The 26,002-nt window shown below is 35.9% G+C and overlaps 1 protein-coding gene across 2 annotated transcripts; it reads left to right on the top strand.

Annotated features, from left to right (window-relative positions):
* Window positions 1–283: 283 nt before the first annotated feature.
* On the top strand, window positions 284–24,943 carry DNAJC10 (DnaJ heat shock protein family (Hsp40) member C10). 2 transcript variants are annotated; one of them, XM_068407418.1, is made up of 23 exons: window positions 284–390; window positions 1,046–1,407; window positions 3,211–3,376; window positions 5,138–5,188; window positions 6,587–6,669; window positions 6,834–6,965; window positions 7,837–7,930; window positions 8,150–8,227; window positions 9,481–9,524; window positions 9,898–10,035; window positions 11,168–11,257; window positions 12,029–12,142; window positions 12,941–13,055; window positions 14,832–14,959; window positions 15,230–15,346; window positions 16,623–16,724; window positions 17,765–17,920; window positions 19,077–19,210; window positions 20,694–20,747; window positions 21,131–21,278; window positions 21,743–21,862; window positions 23,095–23,211; window positions 23,805–24,943. In XM_068407418.1, the coding sequence occupies exons 2-23, from the start codon at window positions 1,207–1,209 to the stop codon at window positions 23,814–23,816; spliced, it is 2,394 nt and encodes a 797-aa protein (XP_068263519.1). In that variant the 5' UTR covers window positions 284–390; window positions 1,046–1,206; the 3' UTR covers window positions 23,817–24,943. The 2 variants fall into 2 exon arrangements, with proteins under 2 accessions (XP_068263519.1, XP_068263518.1); XM_068407417.1 differs by lacking the exon at window positions 284–390 and adding an exon at window positions 597–764.
* The last annotated feature ends 1,059 nt before the right edge of the window (window positions 24,944–26,002 follow it).

Below are 26,002 nucleotides of genomic sequence, written 5' to 3'. Positions count from 1 at the left end.
CTTCGGGCACCGCCACGGTGCCCACCTCGCCGCATCGCGGACAGCTGCGGGCGGCAATAGCGAAGTCTGCCGAGGGCAGGGGGCGGCAGCTGAGGCCGGGCAGAGGGCGGGCCCCGCTATGGAAGGGGCGGGCCGGGGCTGTGGAGCCCCGGCAGGGAGCGGCCGGGAGGAGCCGAGCCCCCCACCCGAGGCAGGCGCGGCAGCCACGTCATCCCCGGAGCCGCCCGCCCGCCTCCGGCCCAGAGCCGGATCCCGGCGCGGGCCGCCCTTCCGCCCGGCGCCGGGGTGAAGGCGCCGCCGTCCTATGCTGCTCCGCGCCGGCCCGCTCCCTCCGCCGGCTGCCCACCGCCCTGAGCCGCCGGCCGGCGCCGCTGCCCTCCCTGCAGCCTGGTAAGCACCGCGCCGCTTCCCCGGGGTTTGCCCGGCACCGAGGCCGCACCAGCGGCGAAGAGAGGGAACCGCGCGGCAACCCCGCCCCGCCGGCGCTCCACCGCCGCACACCCCTTCTCCCGCCGCAGCCCGGCCGCCCCCGGCCTCGCGGGGCTCGTACTTCCGGCCTCGCCGCGGCGGGCGGCGCATCTCCGCGTCCCGCCGGCCCCCTTCGCCGCGGCGGCTCCGAGCGCCGGCGGCCCCCGGCGTCTGCCCGGCTTTATCTGCGAGAGGCGTCCGCCGTCTCCTTGACGAGCAGCCCTCCGCCCCGGGGCGGCTGCTGGCTCCGAGCGACCCGGGCCTCTCGGCCGAAATGTCCCCCTGCGGTACTAAAAGTAAGTTTGAAGAAGTGAGCTGTACTAAACCCGCTTTTTTTTTTTTAATGTGATATAAGTGGCTGGTATTGAGTGTCATTCAGCAAAGCTTTGCGTGATTACCTCACTCACAATATAATCGAGAGATGGTCTGTCACTTGTGTGTTCTTCAGAAAGCCGGTAACTAGCCACCAAGAAACTTCACGTGCAGTCTGCACAAGCTGGCAGTGGGGTTCTTTACTAATGTCTGTTGAATAAGTATGAAAATGTACTTAATTGCTTTTTCCCCCCTCTTCTTACAGGCTGTAACTTTTGCAAGACTTGTGACGTGAATTAGGACAACCAGCATTTTGAAGAACTCCATCATAAATACGGCTGTATCTCTGAACCCTGGCGGATTTACTGGAGACTCTTCCTAAAGCCTGCTTGAATCAGAACCTATAAACTTTCTAAAAGCTTTATAATGGAGTTTTTAGTATCCAAAGGAGATTATATTAGATATTTGACAAGATCTTTATTGCTACTTTTAGTATGTGTAATAGTTCTTGTGTACACTGATAAGGACTACTATAGTTTACTTGGAGTATCCAAAGAAGCAAGTAGTAGAGAAATACGACAAGCATTCAAAAAACTGGCATTAAAGTTGCACCCTGATAAAAATCAGGTAAGTTACATCTTTAACAGGTCAAAGTTGTTGAGTTAATGGATCTTAATGTTTAAACAAATAGTGGTTTTAATTTATCTAAAATGTTACTCTGTTCTTGTGAAGTAACATAACCACCTGATAACATGGTTCAACTCAGATTTTCTGCAGAGAAAATTTACAAGAAGGGATAGATTCATCATACATGGTTGTGTTGAATTTGGGCCATATTAAATTGCTGTAGTAAAAAAAAAAAAAAAAAAAGAGGTAAGGTCATTTAATTCTCAATTATATTTTTGTAAATAAAGGAAAACTTACATGTGTACCATACTACCTTGTTGGTAAACTGATGAGCTTGTCTCTTTCCGTTTAGCTTAGGGGAACTTACTGTTTCCCTGACATGAAGTCTCATCTGAACAGCAAACAGCAGCAGTCTGTACTGAGACAACAGTCTCCAAGTATCAGACAGGACAAAGCAGAAATTCTGGGACTGCCAGGACATAACGAGGGAGGGTAATAAGGAGCTCTGGGCTAACTAGAGAGAGAAGACTGGGAACAGTTTAGTCTGTGCTACCATATTTTCCAAAGTACAAATAAATAATTTTTAAATTTAAACATCATCAGTTTTTCGTCAAGATTTCCTGAAATAATCAGAAATTGACAGGAAATATGAGAGTTTAGATCTTTACATGTGCAACTGCACCTGCACTGAGCCCCAGAAGACAGTGATGTTCCATATGAGCTCAGGGCCTGCCTGCACAGAGTACGTTAAAGCCTCTGACACACTCATATTTTACAATGGGTTCGAACATGACAAAGCTCAAAGAGAAAGCCAAATCTCAATGAAGTTAGAAATGCCAACTTGTAGCTATTAACTGTAAGTTTTGTTTTCCCTGTGTTGATACCTTTCAAAACAATAACATTTTGGGTCAGATTCTGTAGTTTCCAAGTCTGTGAATACTCTTAAAATACTACTAAAGATTTTTCAACAGGTTATTTTCAACATTAAAGGTGATATAAAGAAGACGAAGCCATTAGACAAATTCCATAATAGTAATTAATTTCATGTGTATCTAGGTAAATAAGTCAAGAATCTTTAAGAAAAAGTGTCTTTTGAATGAAACATAAGCAGAAGTTATAAGTGGGAGAGTGCTGCAGATTTTGCTTACCACTGTTACGCTGCACGAGCTCAGAACTCAAACTGGGGTTCAAAATATGTCTGCAGATTTTTCACCGTTCTAATTCCAAAGCTACCTAGAACCAGAATACTTTCTAAATAAAAAAGGGCGCCTCTGGCTACACTGTAAGATCAGAAGGGATGAATCTCTCTTTTACAGCAGAGATTTTCAAACTGGACAAGTGAGGATTCTAGGGGCGCCTCTGGCTACACTGTAAGATCAGAAGGGATGAATCTCTCTTTTACAGCAGAGATTTTCAAACTGGACAAGTGAGGATTCTAGGGGAGTAGAAAAGATTATAGAGGAAATGGTAAGTCGTTGTTCTTGAGTACGTTTTTTTTTCTTCCATTGAAGAGAGAGAGTTGAAAGAAGAGGGATCACTGGAGAATGTTACAGCTTCCTACCAGTTCGCTTTGTATTTCAGTTAGTACTTTAGTGAGGATGAAGAAATGAGGACAAGACACATCTGGCTTCAGGAAAGGAAAACTTCATTGTAGTTTGTTTGGAGATCACTGTGTAATGTCTGCTTCCATCACAACTGACACCTTTCATAGGGATATAAAAATATTTCCAAATATTATTTTCTCAGCATTATATGTACAATATGGTTTATTAATTAATTGCTATTATCATTTTCCTTAAATAGAATGATCCAAATGCACATGAAAATTTTTTGAAAATAAATAGAGCCTATGAAGTACTTAAAGATGAAGATCTACGGAAGAAGTACGATAAATACGGAGAGAAAGGTCTTGAAGATCAGCAGCAAGGAGGTCGTTATGAAAGCTGGCACTTTTATCGCTATGATTTTGGTAAGTTATGATGCATGTTTGTGATTTGCTTAAAACAGTTGCAAACAAATGCAATATTCAGATCTATTTCAGGTCTTTTTACATGTTTCTGATGTATCCTCTCCAGATTTCTGCCTACTCTGTTCTCTTGTAGCTGTCATTTTCTCTTTGTTGACCCAGTCTTTTATTTACCCTGTTAATGGCTACCGAAAAATACCAAAAATGTAATAATCTATTTACATAGCCTTTTGTTCCTGCTGCTTACCTTTTCATTGGTCATCTGACTTCTTGTTTATTTTTTTTAAAGTACAAAGCTTTTTTTTTTTTTCACTTAAATTCCAGTGTTAATGTTTCATCAGTATTCTTTTTAAATCTAATGCAGGAAGACCTTTTTTGTTTAGATAAAATATTCTCAAATGGATTTTGAGAGGAGATTTTTGCAGTGTCAAGCCTATTTTATATGTAGTTATACAATTAGAGATCAGTAAAGAGGTAGTAGAAAAGAAAAAATAATAACAGAACATACCTAAAATGATCATGAGACAAGTTATTTAATGTTTCTCTCCACAAATTTTAGGTTGTTGTAAGGAAAGGCTGGGATGAGCCATTCTCACAGCTGCTGTAACAGGAGTAAGCTAAAATAGGGAGCTGAGGAACATGGTTTGATAGATATGGAAGAAAAAGCTGAAATGAACCTCCAACTTGGGAACATTTTTTTCTGGTGTAGTTTGATTTAATATGTCCTAATCTCTAAAAAATGGCAAATTGAAATTGAATGAACCAGAGGCACAACTGTCACAGGAAAATATGGAAATTACCCTAAAACTTCTTCAGATAAACAGATTTAAGAAATTTTATCTGTCTGAAGTTGCACTGCTTGATTGAGAAACAATATCCTTGAGTGTCTATTTACCAGTCGTTTGGAGAGTATCTATAGCTATATTTTTATATGTGTGTATATATATAAAGATATTTTATATATATGTATAGGTGGGTGTATGTATTATATTGTGTACTATATAAATGGATAGTAATGTGAAAGTACCTTGTCACCTGTAGAAATTAATTTCTCTCATTATTTATTTGCGTTTAATCTTTGCATACCTCAGGTGAAATGACATCTCACCATGTTAGGTACTGTAAAAGATCTGTAGCCACAGTATTTTTGGTATCTCTGCACTGCCTTTCTTGCGTACTTGAAGTAGTAGACTCTTTTGTAGTGATGTTCTAGGTAGGACTGGTTAGCTTTTTAGAAAAGCTGTCTTCCTTACCTTTATTCTGTCCACTTTATTCCACTGCGTTCACACATTGTTAGTGGAAAAGCTTGTGGCTGAAATGCCTTTGTGATCTAAATAGTTTAGATCACCAGAGGCTGAGAGAAGAAGTGAAAGCTTCTAGACATTACATACATACAGCTCTCTCATGGAGAGCTGAAGCTTCTTGAATTTTAATCTGACAACTGGTTGATGTTATTTCTCTTGCCATAACAGTGGGAGTTCAAGTTTGCTGCTCACTCAGTGGCTGGTCTACTAAAACACCATAAGAACTTTTCTGTTCTGATGGTGGCTTTTGGAGCACGAGGGCATGGGAGTTAGCAAGAGATTAAACTAAGGTTACATATTGCTAAACAAATATAGCTTTGCTGTAAAAACTATCTTTGCCAGCTTACTATTTCAGTTTAAGTGTACTGTCTTCTGTTTTCTGTCTTGTGAATAAGATGATAGTTTGTTTCTTCATTTTAAAGATGGCAAAAATAAAAAGCAATTTTTGTTTTTTTAATAGGTATTTATGATGATGATCTTGAAATTATAACATTGGATAGAGGAGAATTTGGTAAGTTTTAAATAAATAGCTATCTGTTGAACAATATGGCAACCCAGAGTAATAATTTTTACATTCCGAGCCGTATATCTATAAACTTCTGTTTCATATCTAGACAAAAAATTGTCAGAAAATCATCTTCAGATGAGAAAACAAAAAAAGCCCCCAAACCCTTAATGCTTCCTGGTAAATGCTAGTTAGCAAATAGATCAATATCAATAAACAGATTAGATTGTTTGAAAGATATTTTGTGAGCTCTGTGAGAGGAAATTATTTGAATTAAAGTTTTGTTTCTCCTAATTTATCATTACTATTTTTTGGTCTCTTGTCTAAAAATGCACTTGATAGAACTTTTCTGTTATATTTCTATTAATTTTTTTTTGTGAAATCCAGTCAGTTGTGCCTTGCACAAGAGGTTCCAGACCAGAAGGTGATACCAGATACTAAGAACACAGCTAAGTAAAACAAGGTCTGGAAAGATAACACTTTCAGTGAGGACATCATCTAGTTTTTTTCTTCTAAAATTATAGCTAAGATGTTTGTAATTAAAAGAGACAAGAGAGAAAAAATACTGGATTTTGTGTGATTTTTCATCTGCATTTTGAGTACAGCTTCCTTTGTATGGACTGGGTTTACATGCTGAACCAGTTCTGTAAACTGTTCTAATAGCAGAACCTCATGATGCTCTCCATGAGAACCTGGTCTTGCTTTAGTTAATTGATTTGAAGAATCTACACATTCCTTAGTTGGCTTGTTTCTGAGGATATTTTAATATAGGCAAATATAACTTAGAAAATTCACTATAAAAAATTATATCCAAAAATGGAGAGACAGAAAGCCATGTAATTGAGGCTGTAAACGTCTATGCCTGTGTATTTTGTTGCTGTTTTCTTTTATAAGCAAAAGTATTTAATTATGTTTCCCTTGACTTTTCTAGTAATTATATTAACTTAGATTTTAAATTCCATTTTCATCTATTAGATAGGGATTCTATATAAAAAGATTGCCTGGTAGAACCCAGAAAATACATGAAGTGATATAAGGAAATGGAAAGTTCTAGTGGTAAAAATCTTTCAGAACTTGTATTTTGTTTTTAAGGTAACTAGATTTACACTATCATGCATTTCAGCTAGGTTAATCTGTAGAGAGTACATTTATTCTTAATTAATAGAACAGATGTTGAAAGTCAGGGTGCTGATACCCTCTAAAATACAATTTTTGCGCACTTGCCTACAACAGCGAGTATATGTGAGATGCAATCTTTATCCCATCTGAGTTACTGTTACTAACTGCGTCTGACATATAAATACTTACTTCAGCTCTTGGGGAAAACAGTGTAGTAAAAATGTACATACTAGATATGACTACATTGCAGATGTTCATTACTTACATTTTCTTCTCTCCATCTAGATGCTGCTGTTAACTCAGGAGAACTGTGGTTTGTGAATTTTTATTCTCCTCGATGCTCCCACTGCCATGAGTTAGCACCTACGGTATGTATAACAAGCAAATTAACTGCATAAAACTTAATGAAGTGGATTTTTACACTGAAGCTGAAAAGAAAGACAACAATTCAAGATGCCAGGCATAAAACATGTACTGATTTTTCATTATATCTTTATAGGAAAATATCCTCCTTTTTTTCCCTTTTTTCTAGTGGAGGGAGTTTGCTAAGGAGATGGATGGAGTAATACGCATTGGAGCTGTCAACTGTGGAGATAACAGAATGCTTTGTCGAATTAAAGGGATTAACAGTTATCCCAGTCTGTATGTTTTCAAAACCAGAATGGTGAGTGCTAAAACTTTAAGCATTTTTAGAAAGACTGAAATCGGGAATAGTATTTCTTTAGGACTTGTTCAATCATAGAACTTTATATAATAAAGTTCTTACTTTTAATATATTACTTCCTTTTAATAAAATACTTTTCCTTCACGTTGGTTAAATTAATTTAGAAAGTTAACTTCCAAAATAGATACCTGGTTTATACAGTGCCTTTTTTTTTTTTTTTGAATCATTTTACTGTGCAACATATCACTTCTGATTTGGGAAGATACTATCAGCAATGGTTCTGTAGCAAAGCAACATGTCTACTTGAACAGTTTCTCTTATAGTATTGTAATGGATTTTTAAAATACAAAGAATATTCTGTGGTTTTGGGTTTAAAGAATACGACTACGTACCTAAAGAAACGTGGAAACTCCTTCCACAAGACTTCCTCCATGCTAGCTACGTTATGTATGTCATGCTTTACAGCTGCTTGTTAAGTAGTGGTGCCAGAGGTGGTGCACAAATTGCACTTGAATAGTTGGGTATGTTTTGACAATGATAAGATTTGAGAGGTTGAATGCAGAGATTGTGCATACACTAAATGGACTGATGCAAGCAATTTTTATTTAAATAGAAATATAATCATTGGGAGTTGGTGTTTCTAAGACTAAATTATCCTTGTGTTGCTGGACTTGGAAAGCAATCACATTACAAAAATCTAAAATTCCAAACATTCCAATATGGGAGGGAGAAAACAGTTAGAGCTAAGGTTTGGAGTGGCACAGGGGGAATCCCACAGTTGCATAAGTACTGTTATAACAAACAGAAGGTTTTGGGGTGTTTTTTTCCTTTTTTTTTTAACTTTAGAAACTTTATTCTTTGTCTTCTATAGCAACCAGTGAAATATTATGGAGACAGGTCAAAAGAGAGCTTAAAGAACTTTGCCATGCAGTATGTTACAAGCACAGTCACTGAGTTATGGGCAGGTAATACTAACACATTTTGCTTGAGGTGTTGTTCTTGAAATTGCATTTACAATATAAAATATGGCAGAAACTACTATACAACTGAATCTGTCAATTGTTGCTAAGCGTTATTTTTGAGATTAAAAATAGTTTACTGTAATTTGCTAATATAAATATAAAACCTTGTTTCATAGTCAGGTTTAACTAGTCACAGACTGATGCAAATTGTTTCACTCTTAGGAAACTTTGTTAATGCCATTGAAACTTCATTTGCTTCTGGCATTGGCTGGCTGATCACCTTCTGTGCTGAACGTGGGGGTAGGTGTATTAAATACTTTTCACATAAGGCAAACAGAAAAAAAGTACTTTTGCTGATAGTGGCATAATCCCTTTTGCTTCTAATAAGAAGTTGTAGAACGTCTTAGATGATGATCACAGTATTTGGACTGTGGGTCATTTAAGTTCCGTTTTAGAGGCAGTTTGACAAAAGGGACATTAATAGAAAGATTATGCTGTTGTGCTTCTGTAATGTCAGGTGACTCATTACAGCGGCTCTCAAGTATAACCCCTCAGGAAGGGAACTGGCAGAAAAGGCCTCTGACTTCAGTTTCCAGCTCAAGCTCAAATGATAGATACTGCATAGGTGCATGCCAGCTTGTCATGATAGCTAGGCAGAAGAAAGGATGTATCTCCCCATGCAACAACCACTACTCAAAAATTAGCTGAATATTTTCTCTTAAGTTAGGTTTGGACATAGTAATTGGTTCTTACCACAGATGTCATGACAAGAATTTAGATTGGCATTATTTTTTGTAGCTGTAACTGACTTTCTTGGGATCAGTATTGGATACAGTATACGAGAAAGTTGCCTTGGTTAGCTGGTAGAGCTAAGTAAATGTGCTACACCTTTGACAAATAAAGATTTCTCGGTCTTATGAAGAGACCTTTGCTCTGTGAACTGAGTAACCAGAGCTGCAGTCTTGGATTTACGTTTGTAAATATCTTGACTTCAAGTTGCAGTCCTTTTGTTATTAAGTTTTCAACTTTGGTCCAATTAAAGTGAGGTTGATACATCATCTTATTTCAGAAAAAAGCCTGCATCAGAAGGTAACTATTCAAAGTCTGGATGGGTAATTAGAGCATATGATGTATTTATTATAGCGAGTTATTATTTGAATCACCGAAAATTGATATTTCCATTGAAATCTCATTCCAAGACAGTATGTAGATACCTCTTGAGGGTTTTTTAAACATTGGTTAAGAATAAATTTTAAAGGTCCATCTTAGTATAACAAATAAAATATTAACATTTTTTTAAATGAGACTTGTGTGTTGATGAAGCAAGACAATGTTATTCATGTTATTTTTAACTTAGAGCAGACAACCATCAAGTGCTAATTACTAGATGTTACAACTTCAAGTCACTGAAATACTGGACAAATAGCCAGGAAGCATGCCTTTTGAAATGGTCACCTTTGTAAGGAAGAAAGGGGTAATTCTAAACAAGAGTAGGTTTAGTGCATTAATAATTTGAGGTTTGTGTTTGTAAATAAATCATTTTTATTTTGCAGATTGCTTGAGTTACCAAACACGCCTTAAGCTAGCCGGCATGTTGGTAAGCAGTGTTTCACTTTGAAAGCATTACCTGTTATAGTTAAAATAACAGAAGTGAAAGCATAAAGTTGTAGCCAGAACTCTCACTGAGTTCAGTGGAACTAAGATTTCACCCATTAACTTTCAGAAGACTGAAATATTTTGACTTAGAAGCTATTAGAATAACATTGAATTTTTGAAGAATTTTATAAAATATGAATGAATATTAGCTAATGAATTACAATGTGGTCTCCTTCCATTTTCTAAATGTTACATATAATTGCTTGTGTTGGGACTTTCAAAAGCATTTCTGAACCTGAAATTAAAAAATATTCTTTGGTTTTGTGTTTGGTTTTGTTGTTTTGTGTTGTTTTGTTTTGTTTTGTTTTTTACAGGAAGGTCTTGTTAATGTAGGCTGGATGGACTGTGGCACCCAGGGTGAGCTTTGTGATAATTTAGATATCTCATCTAGTACTACAGCATACTTTCCACCTGGAGCCACCATAAATAACAAAGAGAAAGGAGGTGTTTTGGTACGAGTTGTTTCTCAACCATTCTGTATTTAGATAAAATAAGGTGATGACGATGACAAAGGAATGTATAAATAATTTCCAGATTGATTATATACAACTGAAAAGATGCCTTTTTTTTTTTTTTTTCCCTCCCCTAAGCTTATATGCCCTGGTATGAGTTTATATCCCTCCTGGCTTCTAAGGCAGTGATCCCTGGAGGTGGTCCCCAGTGTGCTGGTATGCTGGGAGAGTGAACAGGAGCACGCTGCAGCAGCAGCAGCAGCCTGTAGCTCTGCCTAGACACCTTGTCAGGAGCCTCCCTGAGCAGCTGTGGGAATCCAGGGCTGGGATGTGCTCTGTGACAGGCCCAAGAGCTAGTTCTGAAGCTGCTACCCCAGCTATCCTGGGCAAGCTTGGGAGATTTGCCATGTGCCCCCAATTTTTATTCCAGAAGGAATACGCCCCAGGTACCACAAGTTTGCGAATGCTACTCTGAACAGAGCACTGACGTGTGATAAAAGTACTGCATTGTCTGTTGGTACGGATTATGCTGTTCAGCTATATTCTAATAATGCAGCCTCCTCCTACATTTGTATGGTAGTTTTAACTTCCTTAATTGATGGGAGATATTTCTCAGTTTGAAGCGCAGCTTGTTCCTTTATTGTCACTACTGTTATCGATATCTTTAAAAGGAGGAAATTAAATTTGTAACCTACCTACTTTCAACCTTGTAACTTACCAACTGTGAGTTACTGATTCATATTACTTCCTAAATTTAAAAAATTATTGAAACTTAAATATCTGTACAGTGCAGTTAAGTTAAAACTAGATTGGAAATTTTGTAAACTTGATTGATTGGAAAATTTGGTTTGAAATTTGAATTTGAGACTTTTAGCACCCATTTTGACAAAATATGATATCTTGAATTTAATATTGTGGGAAAACAAGCTAAAAAGCAGTATTCTGAGAGAGATATTTGTGAAACTATATCATATTGAAGAAGTTGATCAAATAACATATTATTAACTGCACTCTTCAGCTGATGGAAAGGAACAAATTAGAATAATTTCCCTGACACTTTGAGTACTAATCATCAACAATAAGGTGATGTTTGTAATTCCTTATAAAAAACACAATTAACTTTCCTTTCTAGTTTCTTAACTCCTTGGATGCCAGAGAAATATATCAGGAAGTAATGCAGCATCTGCCAGACTTTGAAATTATCTCTGCAGCATCATTAGAGGTAAATTTTTAAAAATATGTTAAGATTTCTTTAAATAATGTATTTTTATATTTTTTACATTACTACTTACATTTTTCAAATCCTGCTGATAAAACAACCTAGTATTTATTTAACTGAAAATGACACACACACAGCCCCCCCATAGCCAAAAGTATTTAACATTGTTTGTCTACATTTACTTTTGTTGTTTACCAAAACAACAAAAGTAAGGGGGAGAGGTGTATTTAATAGGACAATTGCCACAGAAATTGCCATTGCAACTCACTCTGCAACTGTTTTTTAAATCAACTACATTGTAGAGAATTTTATTTTAAATGCATTTTGTCAGTAATGTAAGAAAGAAAATAAATACTTGTTAATCCAGGATAATTTATGTATGAACTGAAATTAGAAGTCATAGAAGTTATTCATGTCTTGGAGGAAAAAAAAAGAGGAAACCTCTTTTCACACTTGTAGTAACACTTAACAGCTTGATCTACAATAGGAAACACACATGGAAATAAAAAGTATAGAGGGTAGCATGTAGCCAGCTTGTTTTCAGCTTTTTTCCTCTTTCCTGCTTATGATGCAGTAAAATGAAGTTTAGTGGAAGGATTACATGAAAGAATTTGTTGAGTGAAGGAGGTCACTCTGAGATCAGATGAATAACTGGGCATTTGCCTTTATAAAACATAAAAGGAATTTACAAGTTGGTATAAGCTGGGAATAATTTTTTTTTTCTCTGTTTTCTTGTTGTGGTTTGGCTTTTTTTTTTTTTCCCTTTGTTTAAAGGACCGTCTGGCTCATCACCGATGGCTGCTTTTTTTCCAGTTTGGGGAGAGTGATAAATCAAATGTACAGGAATTTAAGAAACTTAAATTTTTACTCAAAGATGAACACATTCAGGTAAGACTGCTCGCTCATCTGGTGTTAAATACCATTTACACTCAGAGAACAAGTCAGTATGCTTTTCATTATTATTAGCTGTTACTACAACCTGCCACCTCTGGTACTGAAAGACATATGCTACCATATGGCAGATCTGTAGTAAAGTTTTTCATATAAAGCAAGCAATGAAGTTTCCCATATGGTTTGAATAATTTAAAAGTAGTCAGGAAAGAGTATCGTTTAAATCTGCTCTCTCATGGGAAATGTTGCTTCAGATTCCATTTGGTTAACAATTATAAGTTAACACTTCACCATCAAATTGATGTATGTGAAACTGTATTTTAAGTACTCAGAAAAACCTATAATTATCTTGAAAATTTTCTTAATAAAAAGAAACAAAACTCAAACTTTGTACGAAAGACTATGGATTGTGTTATTCTATAAATATGTATTTTAAAAAAATTGTTGCATTGACTAGAATAATTTTAATGTCACATTTATTTTAGGTGTCTTTTTGCTTCCTTGCTATTTTGTTTGGAGCAGAAAAAAAAAGAGGATTCTTAAGGGTTTTATTCCCTGTTTTGACCTTTAAATCAAAAATTATCAACCAACCTAATATAGCTGTGCTAGTAGTTTTCCGCAAACATCATAGTTACAAGATTGTCTTAAGACCTCTGTTGTTTATAAAAAGGCTATTACTTTTCCATATTTTTAACTTTTTCTAATTAATCTATCCTAATTCTTACTGCCTTTCAAAATATGTTAATCTATATAAATTAGCATGCCTTAATTAAAATGGCACTGTCTGTTAAATAGGTTGGCAAGTTTGACTGTCTTTCCTCACCAACCATCTGCAACAAGCTATATGTTTATCAGCCTTGTTTAGCAGTCTTCAAAGGAAAAGGAACGGGAGATTATGAAATTCATCATGGTAAGGGAGACTTTGGCAAGTTTAAATCATTACATAATCACTTTGAGATGACACTATCTTTGGAAAACTGCATTTGTTTTCCCAAAGAACAGTTTTGTAGTTTTAATATTTGCTATTTTTCCTCTGACCTTACTGTAGCTTTGCACAAACTTATAATTTCCTTTTGGATTTTTTTTTTCCCCTGGGTAAGCAGTCAACAGATGCCAAGAGATGTATTTTGTCTTTACTATTCTGTCTATTTCAATGTCATTTACATAATTACATACAAATGACATCTCTGAAGCTGATCAGAACAGTTTCTGCTTTGGGTAGGATAACCAAAGAGCGCTGTAAGGCAAACCCTTCGGAGAGGCTTAACATGCTAGTTATAGAGTGCTGCTAACTTGAGAAACTTGGATTTGATTTCATGTGTCACTGCACTAAAACTAATTCCATGTTTTGCTAACTTCCATCCAAGAAAATCCATATTGGGACTTTTACCACTTACTTTCATTTCCAAGGTAGCAGTTTCCTTCCAGGAGAGGCTGGAACTATGTTACTGTGTACCACTGAAAGCATTCAAAAATGCTGGTTGAAGAAGAATGGAGCCTGAAGGAAAACTGTAGCTTGCAGCAACAGGTGTAGCTTCATCCAGAATGTGGCACAAGACAATTATGCAAGATGAGTTTCTCATTTTTCAGTCTCTGAGGTATTAGAAACAGCTTGCTAGAATTAAGTCAGAACCTCAGTACTGTAATAAAGAAGAAACGAGAAAAGTTTTTGACTACTTTGAAAAGATTAGTCATATCTAAGGGGGAAAGATGATCCCATAAGTCTAATGATTGCAGCTGGGAAAAGCCTTATATACTCTCTGAATTTCCACTCCTGCAGAGAAGCCAAGAAAGGGTCATATACATACAGCATTTTCAGATCTTTTTATAATTGCATAGATTACAAATAGTGTAAGAGAAATACATTGGACTACGGTACGTATATCCTTTTCTGAATGGTTTGGTTTACTTTTAAAAAATAGATGGCATCTAGAATGTTTGCCAATAGTCATCTCACTCCAGTATTTAAAACAATATAATACTTGAAAGAATCGGGCTTTTTTATATGCTATGTTGAAGGGCTACAACAGCTTAAAATCTAAGAACAGTAATAAATCTTAATAAGTCATTGTGTAGTGACTTCAGATTTAATTACTGTGAAGGTTCTTATTCTCAGTTCATTTCAAGACACAAACTCTCATTTCTACTGACAAATATGTACATGAGGGGTATGAAGAGACTTGATCTTTGCCCACTAGAGCTGTGTCAGCAGGAACTTCAGTTACACCTAAAAAGCTGTGATTTATCAATATCATTTGTTTTGCTTGAAGCCTTTACTGTGTCAATACCTTTGCCAAGGCAAGGCTATCTAGAATAGTAACTTTTTAATTCCAACACTAGTAAGATGGTAAAACAGCCAGTAGTCCAGTCGCTAAAGCAATTAATTTTGTTTGACAAAAACTTGTTTTGTTGTGGATAAAGCATTTATTTGGCTAATATTAGGTAAATATCCAGTTTAATACTTAGCCAAAGATCAGCTGTCACCTAGAGTACATCTTACCTATGTAGGTTTGGACAGTTTGTCTTCCTGAGAAAAAGCAAGCCAGTACCTGTTCAATTTATTTAAGCAGGCCATGTTGAAAGATCAATCAAGGGAACTGAAGGACTCCTGTTGCTGTCACTGAGTTTTTTAATGAGATCTCTCATAGGGAAAAATAAAGTTTCCTTTCTACATTGTTCTTTGAAGGAAAGAAGATCTTATATGACATTGTTTCATTTGCCAAAGAAAGTGTCAACTCTCATGTTATCACACTGGGACCTCAGAATTTTCCTGACAAAGAAAAGGAACCGTGGCTTGTGGATTTCTTTGCACCGGTAAATATTTAATATCTGTATTTCCCTTCTAAAATCTGTTATGCAACTGTGTAACAAAATACTAGCAGTATCTTGAAAGTGTCCTTCAGCATCATGAGATGGTACTGTAATTTCTCATTCCTTGGCAGCACTAGTTCCTAGACTGTGTGGGTTTTATATTTGGTGGAGTCTGCTGTCAAAGCAGCATGTTATTCATCTCAAACAGCTTACATTCTCCTGAGAGCCAACAACAGGGAAAGCAATTGCGCTTACTTGCGTTTTGTTTTCCAGTGGTGTCCTCCTTGTCGAGCTTTGTTACCAGAGCTGAGAAAAGCATCAAAGCATCTTTATGGTCAGCTTAAATTTGGAACACTAGACTGTACTGTCCATGAAGGGCTTTGCAACATGGTAAGCTACAGGAACTAAAAAAAAAAAATAAAATATTGTCCTTTCAAAGAATATTATTTTCTTCTAGTTGGGGGTAGTGGGATGGGGGCAGACAATGCTTGTTCTTTAATGTTACTTTCTTAAAGGGTAGTAAACCAAACAGGACACTTGTATCATAATTTTTTTCAAAGGAGCAAACTATGTAACCACTACTGATAATACATTAATGCAAAATACAGGTCACATTTTGCTCTCATTTCATAGTGTTACCGGAAGTCTCTGGAAGTGTCAGAATTTAATAATTCCTGGGTTTTTTAAGAGGGAAAAAAAGAATTAAAGCAGACCCAGAAAGTTTTTTTCTAGTGTGTATATAAATACATGCATTCTTTTTGTGCTCACATAGGAGGATAAAAAACAGCAAAACATTTAAAAATACAAGTTTTATATTGATATACCACTTTTTGAAGATGTCTGCAAAACCACTTCTAATTCAGTTCACCCTAACTGACTTTGCTTTTTGGGTTTTTTTTGTGCTTAAGAAGTGTAGGATCAATTTCAAAGTAAAAGAAAGTTTATTACTTATCAGTTTACATTTATTTAAAGATATAGTAATGGAATGAAAAAAATTTTTTTTTTAAATCTTGCCCAATTTTCCATGCTTAAATTTGCTTAAGTTTTGCTTCAATGAATTTATCATGGTAGAAATTATTGACATTACTTTTTCTGAATTCCAGAAAATACTGCATTTTGACAGCTTTCCTGCATCGCGCACACTATTGTTCACAAGAGCTTTCTATGCTAGAATGTTTGTATTTATCTTTAAAATGTGAATGTCTTGAAACACATGAAAAATGAGCAAAAAAGAACAGGCTTTTGAAAGTTTTACTTAGATGTGTTTACACACTGAAGAATTCAAATCCTGGAAGCATCTGTGTTCAATAGTAAACAATACAGTTATTCATACAGTACAAGCGTTTTCACCTGCAGTCTGGGAATAGCTTTAAAGTTAAGGCTTAGAAGGCCTGTGAGACTAATTCCTCTATTTGTGGAGCATGGCCAAAGAACTACTGGCTGGTTTTTAAATTCAGAACAAACGATGTCATCTCTGAACACAATTGGCATCTTTGCTGTACTGATTTGTAATGGTTTCAAACTCCCATCTGCATGTAAGTCTGAGCAGTTGTACTGTACAAACTGGACAGATTAGTGGCTGTGAGCCACCAATACCGATGGCAGTTAAAGGAAAGTACAAGAAACCTAATAATTCCTTGCAATTTCTTATTGTCTGTTTTGTTAGCATAACATTAGAGCTTATCCAACAACAGTTGTGTTCAATCAGTCTGATGTTCATGAATATGAAGGCCATCACTCTGCTGAGCAGATCTTGGAGTTTATAGAGGTATGTAAATTATAATCCTTGCAGTAGTGCTTTGTACGCAACTCATCCACAAACATGTTCTTAGTTGGAACATTCTAAATTTTTTTTTAATTAATTAGACTAGTAAAATAAAGAGTGAAAACCTTGGGCAAGATAAATGGTCCAGCAATTGTCAGTCAGGGATTGCCACCTAATGCATTAATTTCACTACTCTGTCAAGTAATTTCTTTGAGATTATTAGCAAATAACTTAAGATCCCTTACAATCTCCAAAGTAATAGTAATGATTTCTGTCTCATAGAGAGGATGAAGGAATTGAAAGTATGAAGTGCTGTAATATTAAGGTGAAAATGCCTCACGTACACACATTGACATAGGAGGAGGTTCACATTTTTGTCAATTAGCTTGCTGCCCTCCAGGCTTCTCAGCTGTTTCTTGAACTTTCTTAACTCACAGAACTGCAAATCATTGGTACTCATCATTGTTGCTGACAGAGTTCTGGCACCCATCTTTCCTCTGGCATTCAGGTTCTCTCACTGCTAGATCCACAAGCTATTTTCCACTCTTTGAAGAGACACTTGATTACCTCTCGGCAGCCCAGAAAAAGCAGGTTTAAGAGCACACATGGAGGAACAGGTGGGGATCAGTCTCTTTCAGTTGATGTTCAGAGGCCCCTAGTGCACCATCTGTATTCTTCTGCATCCCAGTCTAAATAGCACAGCTGATTCTCATAATGCCTGTTCTTGCCAGGTAAGCTGAATTTCTTGCCTTTTGCCTCCCTTGATGGAGAAGAGGCAGAAAACCTCCCTTTGCAGCCTGGCTGTATTTTTTTTAATAGCTCTTCTCAGCAAATCAGACATACGCTTGTTAGGTTGAAGGGATGACTTTCGATGCTTCCATGCCTTTCAGGGGTGTGGAGTCTGCCCTACCACAGCAGCAAGCAAATGTCACTAAAAGAGGGACAGTCTCACAATTTGGTACAGTCTGTTTGTATGTGATGGCGCTAGATACAGGATAACTTACTGTTGCAAAGTGTATGTCTGTAAACTGTCTTTACTTTAGGATCTTAGGAATCCATCGGTGGTCTCCCTAACACCAGAGACATTTGTTGAATTAGTTCAGAGAAGAAAACGAGAGGAAACCTGGATGGTTGACTTCTACGCTCCGTGGTGTGGACCTTGTCAGGCTTTAATGCCAGAATGGAAAAAAATGGCCAGGGTAAATGACATTCGATTTTTTTTTTTTATTTATTTTTTTTTTTTTTTTCTGATTTTGTGTCCTGTTCCGTGGAATTATTTAGACGGTACAACTGTTGTCGTAGAGTTTTGTCAACTGAGAAAGTCTAGTGATTCATATTGTGGCCAAAACAGGGAATTCCTACCTGACAGTTTTATATTGTTTCAAATACAAAGTTTTTCTGTGTTTTTTTTACTGGTTTAGTACACTGATACTATAGTCTAGTTTTTCCTGTTGATACAAGTGTGTTTTCCCAGATCCAAGAAACTTCAGAGTAACTAACTTTCCTTGATGCTTAGTGCTTTATGTAAACAGCTCTGCATGTTTAAAACAAAATATGAAAAAAAAATTATCCATAAATTAGATAAGAATTGGTTTAAATAATTTGCCACTTTATTCTCAGTATTCTTTATGATCATTAGTCATCTTTAGGATAGCACTTAGACCTTGGTGAAACCTCTGACTTGAATTCAAGATTAAAGGAGTTCAATCTGGGTTTTTCTGGACATGTTTCCAGGAATTTGAACTAGAAACTTTGGGCAAAAAAATATGGTTTTGGAAACAAGTCCATGACTTTCAGACACTTAGAACTTACCTAGACTAGGAGCTCTAGCCAGGATTCTATATTCTGGTCAAATGTCTGTGAAATGCTATTAGCTGTATAGTACACATTCAGTAATCATCAGCTTCCCTGCCCATGCCAGGTGGTTGGGGCCTTTGTAACAAGTACAGCATGTTCAAGACACAGGCCAACTGTGCAACTGATAGCACATCTGCACTGTACCAGGATCTGCCATAATTAATGAGCCTAGGATATGAAACACGGTAATACAGTCGGCCTTATACTAAATAACCACACTCATATGTACCTTTGAGGCAAGGTAGATGCCTCAGGAGCCATGTGTGTGCAGCTTGTACTAAAATATATGTGCATGATGGGAGTGTACCTGGGTGGCTGGCTCCCATCAGATACCAGTGACCTATTTATAGGAAGGAAGAAAGCCTTGTGAAAATCTTGGTTTGTTTTGTTGTTTTTTTTCCCTGAACTAAGTGATTAAGACTTAAATTATTAAGTATTACTGAAATTGTAGAATTATTGATTAGCATATTTTATTGTAGGTTTTCTTCTTTTTTTCAGCTGTTAAGTGGATTAATCAACGTAGGCAGCGTGGATTGTCAAAAATATTATTCTTTCTGTCACCAAGAAAGTGTTCGGGGATATCCTGAAATAAGACTCTTTCCTCAAAAATCAAACACAGCTCATCAGTATTAGTAAGTAGTTCACTTCAGTTTTGGAAATGTTAGGTGAATGTACATTTTCTGTTAGGTAGAAAAGGTTCATCACAGCTATTATAATAGGCTGTTATGATATTACTGTCCTGGCTGTTATCGACTTTTGTTGACTAGTGCCATTTTATTTTGCCATTTCATTTCAGTAATTTGAATTGAGACTAGCTCAAGAATCTTAATTTTTATTTCTTGTTCTTTATCGATTGCCAGTTTTCTAACTTTAATTGCCTGTTAAAGTAGATGATTAAAATCATATAATATAAAAATACTACTAGGCCTAATTGATTGTAGCTTTATCTTTAGAGAACAGAGTGATGTAGCCATCTGATCATCCTCTCTGCCAACAGTCTGTTAGCACCATTGCAAAAATTTTCTGTCCTATATCTGGTCATCCCATTCATTGTATCATTAGTGTGGAAACATTAATCATTAACAAAACAATAAAATTCTATGGGAAACTAAATCTGGCTAAAAACAAACAGCCTGTCCCCTCCATTTCACAGTACTGTTGGACGATCTAGGGACTTCAGGAAGCACATGCATATTTAAAGATAGATAACAGTCTGAAATAGCAGATGTGTTGCTTCATTATTTTACAAATTGGAAAGTTCTATTAAATGCTGGCAGATAATAAATTGTAATGCCTCTTCATCATAGTGCATAGTAGCAGACTTCAGTAGCTTTCATCACTGGACTGCTTGCTTTTATTCCGTTCTTCTAGATAAAGTTTCTCTTAAAAGCAGAATTTTTTTTCTTGTTGAAAACAACTATGTTGGTAAATATGACTGTTAAGTGCCAAATTCCTAATCATGAGTCAGCTATTTCCTGCAAAAATATGGAAATTTGTCTCTTAAAATATCACCAAAAACTATCACGTCAGATTTTGACCAGGTAACTCTTGAAAAATACTTTACTTTGTTATAAGTTGTAAATTAGCAGATATGAATCTTGAATTAATCTTTTTTTCTAACCTGGCACTGGAATTTCAAAACTAAGCAACGCTCTGGAAGTCTGAATAAAAAAATCCTTGTCCAAGTAACGAGTTTGCCTGGCTTTTCTACTGTCAAATTGAGGGAAATTGCTTTATTGAATGAACATCAGTTAGAAAAGATATTTCAATTTAATTCTCATGTTTCTTAGAGCCTGCAATTTTATCTGGAGTTATTATCAAAGAACCTTCATTCAAAATAGTTCTAGCTGTCAAAGCTTATGTGCTCCAAACCAAGTTTCTTACTCTTGACATAGAATTTTCTTCTCTTCATCTTCTAGTCTTTAATTCTGTATCTTTCAATTGTATTAATGAGACTTACTTATTCAGATTTGAAAGCAAGGTAGAAATATATCCTAAAACATATGCATTTAAGTTCGTTATTTCCCCATCTCCACTCTACAGCGTGTTTTTTTCCAAATATAATTCAAACTACTGTGCAACTGGATTTTTGTTTGCTTTTTAATCTTTTTATAGTAGCTACAATGGATGGCACAGAGATTCATATTCACTGAGAGGCTGGGCATTGGGGTAAGTTACTGCATTAAACTTTGTTCACGAGCTGCTAACATAGTTTGCTTGTTAGGAGAAACTAATATTTAAATGCTATGTAAATCAAGAATTGGAAACAGGTGTATGTATTGCTTAATTTAAGATGTTAAAGTTCCCACATCTTTTAACTCAAGCTTTTAAAACGTGGAGAAATACCATACTCCTTACTGTCCACCCATTTTCTTAAGACAATATTATTATTTTGCCTACCACTTTTTAAAAGTGATTCTCTTATAGTACAAAGTGTAAAGTAGGGATTTGCAGACTACTAATAATTTCAGAAATCTTTCTTCTGCTTAAATGGAATTTGAATATGTTTAAAGTTTTGAATGGATTATGACTGTTATTCTTCCTTTCCACAGATACTTACCACAAGTGTCTGTAGATCTGACTCCTCAGAGTTTCACAGAAAAAGTTCTGAACGGAAAAGATCACTGGGTCATTGATTTTTATGCTCCTTGGTGTGGACCTTGCCAAAATTTCGCTCCTGAATTTGAGATCCTTGCAAGGGTAGGTTTTTAACTGTATTAGTGGATTGGTGTACTCATAATGGTTAAAATATGACTCATCAGCACTTTATTTCTTAGCAGTCATCCAAAAATCGCATACCCCCAATGATCCTCATTGAAAGTCCACACTTTTAGGTCCCAGTTGCCAGTGGGTATTGTCTCTTGCACGGACACACACACAGACCCTCTTTTGAGATAGATTTCGGCTTACGATGGAGTGACCGTTTAGAACTGTGATGTGATTTGCCCTGAATTCAGGTAGAAGCATTCTACTGAGTATGTGTAGTGACTTCTGATGCAAGGTTAACAGTCTGAGAAGCAGGCAAGCAACTAACCTGAAATATTTAAAAGATTTGAGCAACGTCTTTCATTTACTTTTAGCTACACTGCTGGCTTATTCAAGTTACGTGCTTACAGTCACCCATGGAAACTTGAAGTTTGTTTCTAATAAACATTTCTTTTTAGACCATTAAAGGAAAAGTAAAAGCTGGAAAAGTAGACTGTCAGATGTATGCTCAGACCTGTCAAACTGCTGATATCAGAGCCTACCCTACTGTTAAGTTTTACCCCTACCAAGGAACAAAGGTAAAGTGTCTCCTTTGTGTACACTGGTGAGCAGGTACTTTTAGTAGATGTATTTCATTTCACATTAAGACTTAAGAGACTATTTCTCTAACATATTAAAGTGCATTATTTAGATATTCAGGAGATAAAATAATAATCAATTTCAGTAATATTTAAAATACTATGACAATGATACAGCAATAATGTGTTATTGAAAAATAATAAATTGTAAATTAAGAGAACAGTAACTAAAAAGTGGCTTAACAAGAACCAGGGTTTAATTTTGCAGGAGTCTCATGTGACAAAACGTTTTTCAACCTTTACAAATTCCACCACCAGCTACCAAAAGCAGGCAGTCTCTCTCTAAATGAAATGTGGACAACGTCATTTTGGCCAAGGAGAAGTAGTCTTTCAATGTCATCATAGCATTTCATTATAAAATTCATTATTTAAGTCAAAATTAAGATAGAAAAGTGATTAAAAGTATTTAGTTATATTCTGTCTCAAAAACAAACCTTATCAAACAATTTCAATTATCATCGTGATTCTCTGTTGAGATCAACATTTCCTATTAACAGATTAGTAGTAATAAATTAAAAAACTGAAAAGTATCCAGATAGTCCTAAGAAATTGCCTTTATTGTAAAACTATTAAATTTCAAGAATATTATAGTCATCTTTTTAAATGTATGAATGCTGAAATATAGTATTCAATGCATTCTGATAGTTAAGCCATTTTTTTTTAATTATACTTTCCTTTTCTTTTTTTAACTGAGTCTCTTATGGGCAGTTCTAGAAATCTTTCCTCACACAATCCCATCAAATTCAATGAGACTTTTCTGTGGTAAAGAGTAATGGCTTTTCAAGTCTCAAAAGTAGTGACCCACACTGACAGATTTCATGAACGTAGATTACGAAGTGGCAGACTGTGTAATGGCTGTCTACATTAAATAGCTGAATAAACGTGAAAAATTGTAGCTATTTCAGGTTTCTTTAAAGATGAAGAAAAAAATCTGTGTATTTCAAAATTTATGTAGTTTTGAAAACTAGCAGCTAAGAGTGGTTCTTACTATAAAGAAATTAGTATTGTTTAAATGGAGACAAAAATATATCTGTGATAAATCAGCCTACCAGAGCCATTTTCTTCCTCCCTGCATTCCTCTTGAATTCTATCTGAAAGTAAGCAGATTTTCTATTCAGTGTAAAGCATGGGTAATGTGTTACACAATTTTTTTTTTTTTTTTTTTTTTTAATAAAAATGTTTTTGGCGAATATATAGACAGTAGAGATGCAAAAAGTATTGCTGACCTTTTGAATGAAAAATTAGAAGCAATTCAAAATAAAGGAAAAAGAAAAAAATCTAGAAATAAGGTAAGAATACTTATTGTGGGGCCTTTTGCAAAAGACATTATTGTAAAGAATAGCCCTTTAAAGTGATGTTAGTATTTGCTCTTTGTCTGGGAAATATTAAATGCCATATCTTCAACTAGTACCAGGTACATCTTACTTCCAGTCTTGTTTTGGGTACTATTATTTATTCAAACTCAGTTCTCCATGTCCACAGACACAGCAGAGAATATTGCAGTTGCAACATCAATTATGGCAAGATTTGGCAGCTAATCTATATATATCCATAGGACAGCTGCGTTGATAGATCTATCTATCTATCTATAGATAGATGGTTGAGATGTACTGTATCCTTAAGTGTAATCCTTAGACTAGATTTAGCAAGCAGGCACCAAATTACAGCAGCTGATTCGTGCACGATTGGGATTGACATTTTAACTCAGAAAGAAGATACTAATACACAGCTGTTAAGAAGTACCCTGAATTCTATTTAAGAAACATTTGTCCAGTTGAAAAATTAGTAGCACAGAGAAATTTAAAATCACAGGAAAAAAAAATAATCTTGACTTTTATTTGTACTTTCAGAATAACTTAATTGTTTATTTTCTTGTCACTAGGATGAACTCTAAGTGGCACAGGAGGTAGATACGATTCAAAATATTCTGAAGCTGTGAATACAGAAGACACCACAAGGAAAATATAAGGCTGATTACATTCATGACAGGACAAAAGAGATGAAAACTAGTTTTAAGTTCACAGGCATATGTGACTTTATGAATTCTGTTTAAACTGTGGGGAGATGAAAGCGTTTTGGTTTTGGTGGAGGCATTCAGTGTTTCTGCAAATGAATTCTGGCTGTCCCTCTTCTGATACACCGACTACCTTCTTCCTAGTCAGACATTGGAGCTGACAAGAAATGTGGACTGTATCACTTTTACTTACCTATTTACTAATTACTTATATTTTTCTGTCTCTCTTCAATGTGGCATTCAGCCTGTGGCTGAATATGCACTCAAACCACTCTGCAATGCAGAAACACAATGAGGGATTGTCTGTTTGAAAGACAAACAGTTTTACCTGATGATTATTGTGCTTTGGGGTTGCATTATTGTCTAGTCAATTGCTCAGAAACAAAATCAAGAACTGGTAGCAGGATAGGTTTATTGAATTACATTGCTCCTGCCCTTGAGTGGATTACTGTATTGTGGCACTGGTGGTCATGCCTGGATGAACAGAACTTTGAAGAGCTTCTTTGGTTGGTTGGTTTGGGTTTTTTTTTAATTTTTTTTTTTTAAATAATCAAAAAAAAAAATCAAGGACTTCAAACTCAGTGTTTCATTGACTTTCAAAATTTAAGTTATGCCATAGAAACATCTGCTTAAGTTATTAGGTCATAACTTTATTATTGTCTTTTTAAATATGAATGTATTCTGTGGACATATTTAACCTCTCTTGGTATTACCACTTTTCCTTTCTCTGCAAACATGTTTTGGGGGTTTTGTTTGTTTGTTTTTTATATAATCTTTAGGCAAGCAGGCTAGCAAGTGCCTTTTTTAATTTAATAATGAACACTGTGCATTGCAATGTCTCCTCCTACATCTTAATAAATTCCCACTCTTTAATATTTTTCATAGCTTCTCAATAGACAAGAAAAATTACAGATGACGACAAAATGTCTGCTGCATTTAGAAGTTCCACATTGAAATGTTTCCCATTTTCAATAAAATGCTGCTGAGAAGTTGTCAGATGGACTTTTCTCCCTGCTGTCCATGTATTTAGATTTGGCATGACTACTTCCTCTAGTGTGATTATTATGAATTTGTAAATATGTTATCTACAAGTAATTTATTTTATAGAGAAGGCAGCAAGAAATAAAAGGAAGAGTCTAGTAAGTTCAGGGTTGCTTCTATTGCTTTGTGGTTTTGTGAGAAAGAAGAGAATGTGTTGCATCTATTTTTTAATAAAGTAGACCCTCCTACATCTAAATCAAACTTCAAACTCAATCACAGTCAAAAATGAAAATTTTGGTATTTTCTGACTTTTATACAAACTTTGTTTTGGTCAGTTTTTGCATGTATGTTTAATTGTAACTTCAGTTTCCACTGCCTACCTTCTTCCTGGAGAATGAGGTCATGGTTATATACTCTAGGATCCTACTGTTAAAAATCTAATCAAAAATAACCCACTATAGGCATTTGTACAGTGTCCTCTTTATTCCTGCTAATGTAAAGTTTCTCTCTTATTTCTGCTAAGAGGAACAGAGTAGTTGGACAAAAAAAAACACAACCAAAAAAACAGCAAAAGTGCTTCACACCAGTCTCCTCCATAAGATGATAACAGCATATATATATAAAATATATATAAAGAAGAACATAACTTTCTGGCATTACTATGGCTCTATTCAGACTTCAGCTTTTTGTAAAAAGTTACTTTATCACTTCCTTCTGGTTTAATCATTTGAAGCATACAGGTAACTACTATGAAAAGACAACACTACTACCCTCATCAAAATAACCTCTACACTGACTTACTTTGTCCAGGCTACTGGTTTTGAAACTCATTTGGTCTGTAGGGAAGAGGATTTAGTTTAAATATCAATGAATTTAATTTTTAAGATTTAATTCTGTATCATGATATGCCCTTCGCATCCAATTTTTAAAATTTCTAAGCTAGAGACCAAAGTGATGTGTATGGGGAAAAAATTATCTTTAGAACAGAAAGAGAGTGAGATGTAGATGATGTAGGTTTCTAAGTTTTTCCAAGTTTTCATGGTTTTTTTTTTTTGCCAGCTGCCCTGACAGTTTTCAGTAAGCCG

The sequence above is a fragment of the Nyctibius grandis genome, chromosome 9, assembly GCF_013368605.1.
Source record: "Nyctibius grandis isolate bNycGra1 chromosome 9, bNycGra1.pri, whole genome shotgun sequence".
Classification (NCBI taxonomy): Eukaryota; Metazoa; Chordata; class Aves; order Nyctibiiformes; family Nyctibiidae; genus Nyctibius; species Nyctibius grandis.
The sequence above is the reverse complement of the archived record's forward strand: the minus strand, read 5'-3'. Positions and strand labels throughout refer to the sequence as shown.